The sequence below is a fragment of the Anomalospiza imberbis genome, chromosome 28 (genome assembly GCF_031753505.1).
Source record: "Anomalospiza imberbis isolate Cuckoo-Finch-1a 21T00152 chromosome 28, ASM3175350v1, whole genome shotgun sequence".
Classification (NCBI taxonomy): domain Eukaryota; kingdom Metazoa; phylum Chordata; class Aves; order Passeriformes; family Viduidae; genus Anomalospiza; species Anomalospiza imberbis.
In genome coordinates, this window is record NC_089708.1 from 2,082,655 (window position 1) to 2,098,633 (window position 15,979).

General features: G+C 47.7%; 1 protein-coding gene across 3 annotated transcripts in view; it reads right to left on the reverse strand.

The window, feature by feature from the left end:
• LOXL2 (lysyl oxidase like 2) overlaps positions 1–7,525 on the reverse strand; it is a 46,492-nt gene extending 38,967 nt beyond the window's left edge. Inside the window, exons 1-2 of one of the 3 annotated variants that reach the window (XM_068174435.1) lie at positions 7,146–7,525; positions 1,362–1,537 (exon numbers count right to left, since the gene is read on the reverse strand). In XM_068174435.1, the coding sequence (XP_068030536.1) occupies positions 1,362–1,537; positions 7,146–7,497 (528 nt within the window). In that variant the 5' untranslated portion in view covers positions 7,498–7,525. Of the gene's footprint in view, positions 1–1,361; positions 1,538–5,814; positions 5,857–6,665; positions 6,723–7,145 lie in introns of those variants that run through there. The other 2 variants (XM_068174437.1, XM_068174436.1) reach the window with 2 other exon arrangements.
• Between the last annotated feature and the right edge of the window lie 8,454 nt (positions 7,526–15,979).

Consider the following 15,979-nt stretch of genomic DNA (forward strand, 5'->3'; position numbering starts at 1 on the left):
AAGCCCCTTGGTTCTGTCATTTCCCCAAATCTCCCCCTCAGCCTCCCAGTCTGCCCCAGTGAGAGCCCAGAACCTTCCCCATGACTTCCTCACTTCCAGCCCTAATCCCACATTCCCACAAATATTCTCGTATTTTTATCATGGCTTCTCCATCATTGCTCATCCAAATTACACAAAAATATCTTTATATCTTCCCCATAAATCCAGCCATGGCTGTAGGAATTATTCCACCCCAAATCCAACCCTCCCCGCTGCTCCCATCAGCCCAGATAGCTCCAAACTGGTCCCAGCATTAAAAGAGGAGAGAAAATTCAGGATTTTTGTCCATTAGAACCAAAAAAGTCAGGAAGTTCTGAGAGCACAACACGGATTTTGTCTCTCTAAATTCATTATTTGAAATATTAACAGAACAGGTTTCAATTTTGAAAAATTGATTGAGGAACTGGAACAATTTAGAGTAAAAAAAAATTTTAAATCTCTGATTGTTTCAAATTTTTATTATTTATCCTATAATGTGAAAAAATATGTGTGATAAACATAGGATAAATTGATCATTTATGTCAGTCCCAGCCGTCCCAGTCCACAGGATGCTCCAGATCAGCATTTTCACCCCATTTACCTCAATTTGATTAATCAAGGGCACATTTTGTCTCTAAATTCATCCTTTGAAACATTAAAAGCACAGGTTTCAATTTTGAAAAATTCATGGCGGAACTGGAATAGTTGATAGTAAAAAGTTTCAAATTCTTATTATTTGACTGACTTTCTGAAATTGGAACCTGAATTTTGTCTCTCCAGCCAGGAGCAGCCAAGAGTTTGTTTAGATCCTGGAGATGGGATCAATATGGGCTAAATATGGGATAAATTGATAATGAAAATAAATATGGGATAAATTTATCACGTAAATAAATAGGTGGGATAAATACAGAATAAACTGATAATGTGGGATAAATATGAGATAAATTGATAACAGGAATAAATATGGGATAAATTGATAACGGGAATAAATATGGAATAAATTGATAAGCTGAATAAATATGGAATAAATTGATAATGGAAATAAATATGGGATAAATTGATAAACATGGCATAAACTGATAATGTGGGATAAACATGAGATAAATTGATAATGTGAATAAATATGGGATAAGTTGATAAGGTGAATAAATATGGGATAAACATGGGATAAATCGATAATATGAATAAACATGCAGGATAAACGTGATAAATTAACAATTTCCATCACTTCCAGCCATCCCTATAATGGGAATCCAGCCCAGATTCCTCCTCTTGGAATCTCAGTTGTGATTATTCCCATTCCAGGGAAAATTTGGCTGGAGCATCATTTTTACCCCAATTACCTCAATTTGATTAATCAGGGAGTTGTCAAACTTGAAGCCGGGGATCCTCTTCTCGCTGCACACCACGCCCACGTCCTCGGTGTGTTTGCAGTCGCTCACGCCCCAGCCGTTGGAGCCACAGGCGGCCAGGCTGCTCTCCTTGCCTGTGCAGTGCACGTTGTCCAGCCAGATTTTCCCTGGAAAAGGAGGAAAACACAGCTGAGATTCCAAGAGGAGCAATCTGGGAAGTCCCTGAATCTGGGTTCCAGGAAATCTTCCTGGGTGTCACTCTCGGTGTGAAAATCAAGGTGAGAAATCTTGGTGTGAAAATAAAGCGGCACCTCAAGGATTGATGGATTGGGAAAAGCTCTGGCTCACGGCTTTTCCCATCCTTTATCCATCTGGGAATAAAAATCCACCTCCAGCCTGTGCTGCTCCATCCATCAGATGGATGGATCCATCACAGGGATCAGTGATGGAAATCCTCAGTGGGGAAAATCAAGGTGTGAAAATCAAGGTGAATAAAGCGGCACCTCAAGCAGTGCATGTTGTCCAGTCAGATTTTCCCTGGAAAAGGAGGAAAACACAGCTGAGATTCCAAGAGGAGCAATCTGGGAAGTCCCTGAATCTGGGTTCCAGGAAATCTTCCTGGGTCTCACTCTCGGTGTGAAAATCAAGGTGAATAAAGCAGCGCCTCAAGGATTGATGGGCTGGGAAAAGCTCTGGCTCACGGCTTTTCCCATCCTTTATCCATATGGGAATAAAAATCTACCCCCAGCCTGTGCTGCTCCAGGGATCAGTGATGAAAATTCTCAGTGGGAAAAATCAAGGTGTGAAAATCAAGATAAATAAAGCAGCACCTCAAGCAGTGCATGTTTTCCAGCCAAATTTTCCCTGGAATGGGAATAATCACAACTGAGATTCCAAGAGGAGGAATCTGGGCTGGATTCCCTGAATCTGGATTCCAGGAAATCTTCCTGGGTCTCACTCTCGGTGTCAAAATCAAGGTGAGAAATCTTGGTGTGAAAATAAAGCGGCACCTCAAGGATTGATGGACTGGGAAAAGCTCTGGCTCACGGCTTTTCCCATCCTTTATCCATCTGGGAATAAAAATCTACCCCCAGCCTGTGCTGCTCCAGGGATCAGTGATGAAAATTCTCAGTGGGAAAAATCAAGGTGTGAAAATCAAGATAAATAAAGCAGGACCTCAAGCAGTGCACGTTTTCCAGCCAAATTTTCCCTGGAATGGGAATAATCACAACTGAGATTCCAAGAGGAGGAATCTGGGCTGGATTCCCTGAATCTGGATTCTAGGGAATCTTCCTGGATCTCATTCTCGGTGTGAAAATCAAGGTGAGAAATCTTGGTGTGAAAATAAAGCGGCACCTCAAGGATTGATGGATTGGGAAAAGCTCTGGCTCACGGCTTTTCCCATCCTTTATCCATCTGGGAATAAAAATCCACCTTCATCAGATGGATGGATCCATCACAGGGATCAGTGATGAACATTCTCAGTGGGGAAAATCGAGGTGTGAAAATCGAGGTGAATAAAGCAGCACCTCAAGGACTGATGAGTTTGATGCCATGACGATTTTTTGCCTTTTCTTTAATGTACTTTTTATGTGTTCTCAGTGCTCTTAGCACGCACACTTGTAATTCCTTAAATCTGATGACCTCACATAATCCTGATATTCTGTATGACCTCACATAATCCTGATATTCTGTTAAACCAAAAACCCAAACATCCTAAAAGCCTCAGAGTTAGAGGCTAAAAAACCCTACACTACCTTAAAAAGCCGAAGTTCCCTCTAAAATACATCCTATTAACTAAGATTAGCCCATCCAAGAGAATAAAAAATAAAATTAAAATAGAATAAATTTTAAAAATCAAAATAAACAATAACAGGGTATTCATTCCAGACTCTCATTAAGACATCTTTGTTAAATATCCTAATTTGCAAAGTCTGTAAAATTCTATCTGTGATCTATTGTGTTTGTACATTTCAGCCTGCTCCACCTTGGCAAAATGTTGCACCACAAGAATCCTCATTAAATACCAAAATAAAAACCAATTATCCCTTAAACGAATTAATTAACTTTAAATTTTAAGTTTTAAATTATTAATTTAATTGAATTTTAAGACCAAAGAAAAGCTGTCAATTTGGGAAAAGCTCTGACCTAACGGCTTTTCCCATCCTTTATCCACGTGGGAATATTAAATTGATATTAATTAATTTAATCAATCTTAAATTAAATTAATATATTAATTATATAATTAAATAAATGTAATTCATTAAAACAAATACTATTAAATTAAATTAATAATATAATTATTATTTGATTATAAAATAATCAATATTATATTTATTATTATTATATTGAATAATATTATATTGAATTAATATATTTAAATGTATTTTAAATATTAAAATAATAAATTAATATAAAAATCAGGCCCCTCAGAACCAGAGTGGGACGAGCCCCCCAGACCCTGGATTTGGGATTTCCCTGGGAATTCTCCCTCCCGTTGAACCCCGTGGCCAGCCCGGTTTGTTTTCCGATGTCATGGCCTCTTCCTCGCTTGGAAATCTCCTGCCCTGCCTCCGGAGCCAAAATCCACAAGTTTGGGAGCACATGCCAGGTTTGCCATTTCCCTCAGGCCCTGCTCGCTCTTTTACGGGACATTTATAGGTGTGAACACTCAAAAGTTGCTAAAATCCACCCCAGACCAGCACCTTCAGCCCTCCTGAGTGGAACTGTATCCCTGTGGGATCCACCAGGCTCCAGGGAGGGCAGGGAAAATCCTCTGTAGGACAAGATTCCACCCCAAATCCCAACAAATCCCGATAAATCCCTTGGGGTGTCCATTATTACACAGATTTGTTGTTTATTCCTGGATTATTTCTGAGTTTTCCCTCTCAAATTCGGTGATTTCAGGAATTCCTGGCTGTCACACACAAATATTCTCCTTTCCAAAGGTTTGCCCAGCAGATATTTGGGATTCAGGTGGGATTTTCCACATTTCCACCAGGTCCAAGTTCAGAGGGCGAGAAAAGACGTGGAAAACGCATCCCCAGGACAAGGGGAGAGGATTTAAGGTGAAAAAAGGGAAATTTAGATGGGATTTTGGGAAGGAATTCCTCTCTGGGAGCGTGGGGAAAGGCTGGGATGGAATTCCCAGAGAAGCCGTGGCTGCCCCTGGATCCCTGGAAGAGCCCAAAGCCAGGCTGGAGCACCTGGGATAGTGGGAGGTATCCATGGAGGGGGGAATTGGATTATTTTAAGCTCCTTTCCATCCCAAACCATTCCATGATTCCATTAGATAAAATCTGGGATGAGGCTGAACAGCTTTTCCCCACCAGGAGCAGCCTGGAGGCACCCAAAACTGTTATTCCCATGTAACCCAAGAGTTGTTATTCCCATATAACCCAGTAACTGTTATTCCCATATGATCCAATAACTGTTATTCCCACATAACCCAATAGTTGTTATTCCCATATAACCCAATAGTTGTTATTCCCATATAATCCAATAGCTGTTATTCCCATATAACCCAATAATTGTTATTCCCATATAATCCAGTAATTGTTATTCCCATATAACACAATAATTGTTATTCCCATATAATCCAATAGCTGTTATTCCCATATAACACAATAGTTATTATTCCCATATAACCCAGTAATTGTTATTCCCATATGATCCAATAGTTGTTATTCCCATATAACCCAATAATTATTATTCCCATATAACCCAATAATTGTTATTCCCATATGATCCAATAGCTGTAATTCCCATATAATCCAATAATTATTATTCCCATATAACCCAATAAATTGTTATTCCTATATGATCCATTAGTTGTTATTCCCATATAACCATTCCCATAGGATATGAAATGTTCAGACCTCTTTGGAGTCACAGACCAGACCATGACACAGAACTTTTCCCTAAAATCCAACCTAAATCCCCCCGGCACAGCTCCAGCTTTGCCTGGATCTCGTCCCTGTCACAGAACGACCAGAGCTGCCCCAGGGCAGGAGCAGATCCCAAAAATTCCCCCCTCAGTCTCCTCTTTTCCAAGTGTCCTCAGCTGCTCCAGACCCTTCCCCATCCCCATGTCCATCCTTTGGATGCTTTCCAATAATTTCACACCTTTTTTTACCTCTCAGATCCCAAATCCACTCAGCATGGCATGAAACACCCCAAACTCATAAACTAAACAGAAATTAGAGATTCTTGGGAGCTGGAGAGACTCCCCCAATTCCCTGGGATCCCAATCCAAGTTCCTTCAGCTGCTCCTGGCCCTTCCCCATCCCTGTGTCCATCCTTTGGGTGCTTTCCAATAATTTCACACACTTTTTAACGCACAGAGCACAACACAAGAAAGGAACATTCAAAACCACCAAATAAACTGAAATCAGGGATTACTGGGAGATGGAAAGACCCTCTCTCTATTCCAAGATCTCCTCACCTTCTCCTTTTCCATACTTGGAGCTGGGCAGCCAGGACACGGCCTCCATGTAGCCCAGCTTCTGGCACGAGAGAGAAACACCCCAACACCTTCAGTGAGACTGAAATTAGGGATTCTTGGGAGCTGGAGAGACTCCCCGAATTCCCTGGGATCCCAATCCAAGTTCCTTCAGCTGCTCCTGGCCCTTCCCCATCCCTGTGTCCATCCTCTGGATGCTTTCCAACACTTCAACATCTTTTTTGCCTCACAGAGCAGAGCACGAGAAACCAACACTCAAAACCACCAATGAGACTGATCATTGATGATCACTACCAAAAATCAGGGATTACTGGGAGATGGAAAGTCTCTCCCTTTCCCAAGATCTCCTCACCTTCTCCTTTTCCATACTTGGAGCTGGGCAGCCAGGACACAGCCTCCATGTAGCCCAGCTCCCAGCACGAGAAAGAAACACCCCAACACCATCAATGAGACTGAAATTAGGGATTATTGGGAGCTGGAGACATTCCTCACACTGCTCCAAGATCTCCTCACCTTCTCCTTTTCCATACTTGGAGCTGGGTAGCCAGGACACGGCCTCCACGTAGCCCAGCTCCCAGCAGGAGAGAGAAACACCCCAACACCACCAATTAAACTGAAATCAGGGATTATCAGGAGATGGAAAGACCCTCTCTCTATTCCAAGATCTTCTCACCTTCTCCTTTTCCATACTTGGAGCTGGGCAGCCAGGACATGGCCTCCAAGTAGCCCAGCTCCCAGCAGGAGAGAGAAACACCCCAACACCACCAATTAAACTGAAATCAGGGATTATCAGGAGATGGAAAGACCCTCTCTCTATTCCAAGATCTCCTCACCTTCTCCTTTTCCATACTTGGAGCTGGGCAGCCAGGACACGGCCTCCACGTAGCCCAGCTCCCAGCAGGAGAGAGAAACACCCCAACACCACCAATTAAACTGAAATCAGGGATTATCAGGAGATGGAAAGACCCTCTCTCTATTCCAAGATCTCCTCACCTTCTCCTTTTCCATACTTGGAGCTGGGCAGCCAGGACATGGCCTCCACGTAGCCCAGCTCCCAGCAGGAGAGAGAAACACCCCAACACCACCAATTAAACCGAAATCAGGGATTATCAGGAGATGGAAAGACCCCCTCTCTATTCCAAGATCTCCTCACCTTCTCCTTTTCCATACTTGGAGCTGGGCAGCCAGGACATGGCCTCCACGTAGCCCAGCTCCCAGCAGGAGAGAGAAACACCCCAACACCACCAATTAAACTGAAATCAGGGATTATCAGGAGATGGAAAGACCCTCTCTCTATTCCAAGATCTTCTCACCTTCTCCTTTTCCATACTTGGAGCTGGGCAGCCAGGACACGGCCTCCACGTAGCCCAGCTCCCGGCACACCACGTGGGCGGCGTGGATGGAGAAGTCGTCGTCGCACACGGTGCCCCACTCTCCGCTGTAGAACACCTCCACCCTGCCCTCGTTGTGCTTCCTCTTCTGCCCCGCCAGCCTCAGCTGGATTTTGGGGACGTCTGGGGCTCTCTGGGGGGGCTGGAACACCTGCGGGGGTGGCTCGGGGTAGCCGGGCAGGTACGGCCAGTGCTCGTACTGGGCACAGCTCAGCTCGGCCAGCAGCAGCAGCAGCAGGCAGTGGTTGGAGGGAAAAACTTGGGATCTTCCCATTCTCAGTGCTCTCAGAGCCAGATCCAGGCAGTGCAGGCAGGGCTGTCCTGGAGGAAAATCAGATTTTAATTAAGTTTGTAATGATGCAAAATTGATATTATCTATACTATTATTTCTATTATCATTTATATTTCTTTTACTAATTATTCTCTATTTCGTGATTATTATTTATTAATTTATTTAGATTTCTTTATTGTAATCTTTATTATTTATATTATTAATTATTATTTATATTATTCTACTGGAAATTGGGATTATCTCCAACACCACCTGTAAAAAACCAAAGTCGGGTCAATTATTTCTTGTGGGGTGGATAAACAAACTGAAACCTCTCCCATTTATAAGTTCAGATCAAATTGCCACATAATTTCACCCCAAAAATACATTTTCCCCAGGTAGAATTCTCTAGGTTGGGAGTTGTAGCAAATGATTTTCCTGTTTTCCTCCACAAATCCAGCAGGAAAACTTCACCCAGATAACTGAACCCTTCTCTCCCCATCAAGAATCCAAACCCATCACGAGCAGTGGAAAACCGGGAGGGTGAGGAAACCTGATGGCCAGCAGTGAGGGATTTATCCCAAAGTCTGGGCTCCCAGCGGGATAAAAGATTTATTTCTGTTCCCGCACGTCTGGTTCCATCTGTAGAAACTCAAAACATCACCAGACACTTGGCAGAAGCCTTGGATAACCTTGGAACGGTGGAAAACGTCTCCAGGTTTTGGTTGCAAGTCTGGATGGGGATTTACTGGCATCCAAGTGCTCCACGAGCACAATTTAAGGTAGGAACAGACAACTTCTGGTGACTCATGAGAGGAATTCCATCCAGGAACGGAATCCTGTGAAATCCTGTTCTTTTCCTTCTTCCCACCCACACCCAGGCACATGGAGTGGTCAAGCACGACACGTGGGGTGAGGATGAGGATTCCATCATTTCCGAGTGAAGCAATGCCAGAGCTCAGTGGGAAAAACCTCCCCAGACCTTCGGAGCTCCGCTATTTCCTGGCAGCCGCCGGAGGGGAGGGAGAAACGGGGAGGATTTGGCTCCAAAAAAGATGTCTAGGAACTAAAATTCTCTGAAATTTCAGCTAAATCTGGTCTAGCCCTAAAAAAAAAAAAAAAATACCCAGAAAAATCACATCCTCACAAAAAGATACAAAATCTCTGAACAGTCTTTAAAGCTGCTTGAGGAGGACTTGGATCAGAATTGCAGGGCTGTGCCTCAGTTTCCCTGTGGGTTAAACAGGGTTGGGGCTCAGGAGATTCCTGCTGGAATGGAAAGGATTTTCCTGAGGAAGGGACAAATGAAAGAGAAGCACAGGGATTAAAGCCCAGGGCTGGAGGGGAAACAGGAAAAGCGAGAGGAGGTTTTACAACAGATCTCATAGATCAGGATGGGGCGGGAAAATGAGAGGGGAAAAAATCTTGGGAAACAAACATTGGGTTTCGAGGAGCCAATTTTTTTTGTAGGTCAGGAGGTGAGGCTGAGAGAGAGGAATAAAATCAGGTCCTGCCCCAGCTTGGGGAGGAGGGAAATGCAGCTGCTCCCTCCGGCAGCGAGGAGAGGGGATCTTCCAACGGTAGGGCAGGATCAGAGGGATCCAGGATCCAGGAGTTCCAGAGGGATCCAGGAGCTCCAGAGGGATCCAGGAGATCCACAGTGATGCAGAATCCAGGATCCAGGAGCTCCAGAGGGATCCAGGATCCCAGATCCAGGAGTTCCAGAGGGATCCAGGATCCCAGATCCAGGAGCTCCAGAGGGATCTGGGAGCTCCAGAGGGATCCAGGATCCCAGATCCAGGAACTCCAGAGGGATCTGGGAGCTCCAGAGGGATCTGGGATCCCAGATCCAGGAGCTCCAGAGGGATCCAGGAGCTCCATTGGGATCTGGGATCCCAGATCCAGGAGCTCCAGAGGGATCTGGGATCCCAGATCCAGGAGCTCCAGAGGGATCGAGTATCCCAGATCCAGGAGCTCCAGAGGGGACCAGGATCCCAGATCCAGGAGCTCCAGAGGGATCCAGGAGCTCCAGAGGGATCCGGGAGCTCCAGAGGGATCCGGGATCCCAGATCCAGGAGCTCCAGGGGGATCTAGGAGCTCCAGAGGGATCTGGGATCCCAGATCCAGGAGCTCCAGGGGGATCTAGGAGCTCCAGAGGGATCCTGGAGCTCCAGAGGGATTCAGGATCCCAGATCCAGGAGCTCCAGAGGGATCGAGTATCCCAGGTCCAGGAGCTCCAGAGGGGTCCCAGATCCAGGAGCTCAGAGGGATCCAGGATCCCAGATCCAGGAGCTCCAGTACCTGGACTCGTCCCAGTTAACAGCCCTGCCCCCACACCCAGCAGCACCGCGCTCTGAACAAACCTCTTGAGAAGTTTGAACAGGTACAGGATGGGTTCAGCCCAGGGCACAAAAAGGGGCTGGGAGATGCTCCTGGATGGAGATAAAATTCCAGGGATCCCCCTGGATCTCGGCAGGGAAGGACAGGTGGGAATTGTCGGTCCAAACTCCAGAGGGGAGGAGCTTCACCTCAGCAGAGCCTCGAGCTCTGAAGGAAAATCTGGGCTTCAGGGTTCATTTTTAAACATCTGGCTTGATCAGCTCCATCCCCAAACAACATCTGTATTGATCTGCTCCATCCCCAAACAACATCTGTATTGATCAGCACCATCCCCAAACATCTGTATTGATCTGCTCCATCCCCAAACATCTGTATTGATCAGCTCCATCCCCAAACATCTGTATTGATCAGCTCCATCCCCAAACAACATCTGTATTGATCAGCTCCATCCCCAAACAACATCTGTATTGATCAGCTCCATCCCCAAACAACATCTGTATTGATCTGCTCCATCCCCAAACATCTGTATTGATCAGCTCCATCCCCAAACATCTGTATTGATCAGCACCATCCCCAAACAACATCTGTATTGATCAGCTCCATCCCCAAACATCTGTATTGATCAGCTCCATCCCCAAACAGCATCTGTATTGATCTGCTCCATCCCCAAACATCTGTATTGATCTGCTCCATCCCCAAACAACATCTGTATTGATCTGCTCCATCCCCAAACATCTGTATTAATCAGCTCCATCCCCAAACAGCATCTGTATTGATCAGCTCCATCCCCAAACAACATCTGTATTGATCAGCTCCATCCCCAAACAACATCTGTATTGATCAGCTCCATCCCCAAACAACATCTGTATTGATCAGCTCCATCCCCAAACAACATCTGTATTGATCAGCACCATCCCCAAACAACATCTGTATTGATCAGCTCCATCCCCAAACATCTGTATTGATCAGCTCCATCCCCAAACAACATCTGTATTGATCAGCTCCATCCCCAAACAACATCTGTATTGATCAGCACCATCCCCAAACAACATCTGTATTGATCAGCTCCATCCCCAAACATCTGTATTGATCTGCTCCATCCCCAAACAGCATCTGTATTGATCAGCTCCATCCCCAAACATCTGTATTGATCAGCTCCATCCCCAAACATTTGATCAGCTCCATCCCCAAACAGCATCTGTATTGATCAGCACCATCCCCAAACATCTGTATTGATCTGCTCCATCCCCAAACAGCATCTGTATTGATCAGCACCATCCCCAAACATCTGTATTGATCAGCTCCATCCTCAATGGCTGCTGTTCCTCGCTGCTGCAGAAACAGCGTTTTTAAACCCTCAGCAAACCCTCCTCAAAAACGAAATTGGGCTGCACAACCTCTCCCTAAAAACTCAGCTCAGGAGGCTGATTTAGCCCCAAACGCCCAGCTGGGTTAGAAAGGGACATTATTTGGGGTTAGAAAGTGATATTATTTGGGGTTAGAAAGGGTCATTAAAGCTTTCCCAGGGCAGTCCCACACACTGAGAATGCAGGGCTCTGTTTGTAAATATTTGTATTTATATTTCTGGGAGCGGCTGGATGATCCTGCAGCCACGTGAGGGAAATTTGGGAAGGACAAGGCAGATAAAGAGTGGAGCAACCTCCCAGTCAAACCCTGCAGCTGTCAGAGATAAGGCAGCACTTCAGCATCTTGAACAGAATATGAACAAATTCCCCTCTGGGTCAGTTTTGTTTTATTTCGGAGCCCCCAGAAAGCTCAGTGTCAACTAAACTCGAATATTTGAGAGGAGAAAAGGCTCAACAAAGAGCCCAGAAGCTGCCCTGTGCCAAGGCAAACAGGAACCCGTGTCAGCCCTGCTTTCGGGGGTCCCTCCGGATCAGGGAATGACTCCAAGCTGTGAACTCTCTTTCCCAGCCCTTTCCCTGCTCAAACCCAACCTCTGCAGCCGTTTCACGGAGGACGGGAGCCAAAAGACACAACAATTTGGGGAAGCCATGCGGGGGAGGGCTGGGGATGGCTCCCGGAGGTGTTAATGAGCAGAGCGCTGCCAGGTGCCAGAGCCTTTCCAAGAATCCCGGCCCTGGGAGACCTCGGGAGCAGCTGGGAGGGAGGGGAAGGTCACGGCAGAGCTCCAGGTTGCTTTAATTGGGACCAAGATTAGCCTGGGAGACACTAATTGGGATTAGAGCAGATCCAGGAGGTGGAATTTTCACTCTTGGCAAAGCCTTGCTGAGCCGGGCTGCCCTGGAGCCCGAAATGGGTTTGCTTTTGTTCCCCAGGAATGTAGGGATTTGGGAATCATCGAGTGTCCTGAGCTGGAAGGGACCCACAAAGATCATCCAAATCCTACACAGGGAAAGGAAAAAACTCACAGAGCGGGGGATAAAGCACCACAGAGGGAATTCTGGCTGGGAAAAAGGAATTCTAACAAGATTGTAGGAACACATTCCCGACCCATCCCTAGGAAAAACGGCTCAGGGCACTCAGGTGGAGCAGCACCATGGCCCTTCTTTGCTGTGGGATCAGGAGGGGCTCCTCGAGGGGAAGGCACTGGAAAACCACTCAGGAATCCCATTCCACGTGCAAAAATCCTGGGGGAATTCTGCACAAGACCAGGACAGCAGCAGCGCCCTGAGCTCCCTCCAATCCCAAACACCAGGAGACAAAACTTCCACAGGGTCTGCATCCCCCAAAATAGGAAATTGCCTCAGATTAAGCCAGGAAGAGCAGAATCCAGAGGGATTCCACAGCCACGATTTGGGATTCCCCCAAAAAACAGCAGCCCAGGTGTAACGGGGAAACTTTGGGAGCTCAGCAGAATCCAGGGAAAGCTCCCGAGGCTGCAGCACTGAAATGGGCTCTCTGCTTTCTGTCAATCCCAAGGGGACAGGAGGGAAAACAGGGAATTCTGGCCTGGCAGAGCTCAGGCTGTGGCTGCCCCATCCCTGGAAATGTCCAAGGCCAGGCTGGACGGGGCTTGGAGCACCCAGGGATGGTGGAAGGGGGTGGAAGGAGACGGAATTTAAGGGATTTAAAGTCCCTTCCCATCCAAACCATTCCATGGCTCTGACCCACAGCATCCAGGTCCTTTTTCACTGGGATTCAAGGCCAGGACTGGTTTAGAGGATTGACAACAGAGAAAATTGCCCAGCAGTTCCTTCACTCCACAGAAATCCTGGATTTATTCTTTCCTGAAATCTCCCTCCTCGGCTCCAAGACATTTCAGGGCTCCCATATCCAGGAGAACTCTCCCTGCCCTTCACTGCAGCAGGGATGGATCAGCCACAGCCTCGCTCAAAACAACACTTCAAGGGCACGGGCAGCACCAGGCAGAGCCAGCTGCACCCTCACTTTGTGGGGGCACCAGGAAACCACAAGAACACAACTTAACACGGAAAATATTCCAGCAAAACCACGGCTCTGCCGCTGGCAGCGGCACTTGGACACCTTCTCCCCTCCAGCCTGGGGGAGCTGCACGTGCTGAACTCCCTGAGAATAAATCCAGGCTTAAGTTTGCAGGAGGTTTGGTTTGGGCTGGATTTTCCCTTCCTTTCGGGCTCCTTCCTCCCCTCACGGCCTCTAACAACCTCCAGATTTATTCCTGACGTCAGGGCAGTATTTTGGTCTCTCCATTCAAAGGAATCCAAGACAGAACATTAAAAAACCCATCGAGCCGAGCCAGTGGAGAAGGCAGGAAATGCTCCAGGTCTCCTGGTTCTCTGTGCCTTATTCCAGGCTGGAAGCTGAGATCCATCCCCAGAGGAATGTGCAATTTAAGGCTCTCAGGCATGATCCTGGTGGCTGCTGACTCAGCCCTTTCCAGGGCTCCAGCCCTGGGTCTTGAAGGAAACAGAGGCACGGGATGGCGAGGAAAAAAACATGGAATTGTTATGGAATCATGGGATGATTTGGGTTGGAAGGGATTTAAATCCCATCCAGTGCCACCCCTGCCATGGTAGGGACACCTCCCGCTATCCCAAGTTGTTCCAAGCTGGCTTTGGACACTTCCAGGGATGGGGCAGCCCCAGCTGCTCTGGGAATTCCATCCCAGCCCCTCCCCACCCCTCACAGGGAGGAATTCCTTCCCAATATCCCAACTATCCCCGCCCTCCAGCAGTTTAAAACCACTGCCCCTTGTCCTGGCACTCTCTGCCCATTTAAAATCCTTCTCCCTCCTTTCCATGGACCTCCCAAAGCTCCTAATCCTCAGCTTTTCCTTCTCCAACACCTTCCCAGGTGTAACAGAGCCCGCTCATCTCCCGAGCCAAACCCAGCCAAAATTCCCCTTTTTAATCCCATCCAGTCACCCAAACAATGGAAGAGCTCAGACAAACCCCAGAACCAGACGCTTCCCGCTCCCGTCCTCATCCAGACAACAAAAGGAAAGTCTGGAATGCCCATGGGAGCTCTTTGTGCCCGAGGAGGCAGCAACGCTCCACATCCCTCGGGAGCAGGGACAATTATCCCGATTGTCCCTGGAGCTGAACCGTTGGTGTTCAGCCGCTTGGAACCGGGAATCCCGGGAATCCTGGGAATCCCTGCATTCCCAGTTCCATGTTCTATTCCTCCAGGTGCATTCCTGCCCCAGGTGCATTCCTCGGGCTGGGAACAGGAATCTTGGGAACCCCAGGAATCCCTGCATTCCCAATTCCACACTCCATCGCCACAGGTGAATTCCTCGGGCTGGGAACAGGAATCCTGGGAACCCCAGGAATCCCTGCATTCCCAATTCCACACTCCATCGCCACAGGTGAATTCCTCGGGCTGGGAACAGGAATCCTGGGAACCCCAGGAATCCCTGCATTCCCAATTCCACACTCCATCGCCACAGGTGAATTCCTCGGGCTGGGAACAGGAATCCTGGGAACCCCAGGAATCCCTGCATTCCCAATTCCACACTCCATCGCCACAGGTGAATTCCTCGGGCTGGGAACACGAATCCTGGGAACCCCAGGAATCCCTGCATTCCCAATTCCATGCTCCAGTGCCCCAGGTGCATTCCTCAGGCTGGGAACAGGAATCCCAGGAATCCCTGCTTTCCCAATCCTACACTCCACCACCACGGGTGCATTCCTCGAGCTGGGAACAGGATTTCTCTAGGACCGGGAATTCTGGGAACCCTGGGAATCCCTGCATTCCCAGTTTCACACTCCACTACCACAGGTGCATTCCTCAGGGTGGGAACCGTAATCCTGGGAATCCTTGGAATCCCTGCATTCCCAATTCCATGTTCCATCACCCCAGGTGCATTCATCAGGGTGGGAACAGGATTTCCCTTGGAGCAGGAATCCCGGGAATCCCTGCATTCCTGATCCCACACTCCATCACCACAGGTGCATTCCTCAGGCTGGGAAGAGAAATCCCAGGAATCCCTGCACTCCCGATTCCACTCTCCATTGCCCCAGGTGGGTTTGTTCCTGGGGCTGGGAACAGGATTTCTCTGGGAACAGGAATCCCAGGAATCCCTGCATTCCCAATTCCACTCTCCATCACCCCAGGTGTATTTCTCAGGGATGGAACAGGATTTCCCTTGGAACAGGAATCCCGGGAATCCCTGCATTCCCAACTGCAACTCCATTGCCTCAGGTGCATTCCTCGGGGTGGGAACAGGATTTCCCTTGGAGCAGGGATTCTGGGAATCCCTGCATTCCCAAGTACAACTCCATTGCCTCAGGTGCATTCCTCGGGGTGGGAACAGGAATCCCAGGAATCCCTGCATTCCCAATTCCATGTTCCATCACCCCAGGTGCATTCCTAGGTGTGAGAACAGGATTTCTCTGGGACCAGGAAGTCTGGGAATCCTGGGAATCCCTGCATTCCCAGTTCCATGCTCCATCACCTCAGGTGTGTTCCTCAGGCTGGGAACAGGACTTCCCAGTGCCACGGGAGGAGTTCTCCAGCCTCTTCTCCACTGGGAACCTCTCCAGAACTGTTAAAGGGAATAGCATCCTACCATTCCCTGGGATGAGATTCTGGATACCTTCTCCCACCTCTCCAAGAGTCTCCAACCTCCCATGGCAGGGGCTTTCCAAGGGTTAAATCCCCATGGATTAAATCCCTTCACGTTCCCACTCCCCAAAACCTGAGCCACAAAAGTCCCTGGAAGGATCAGAGGCACCAACCA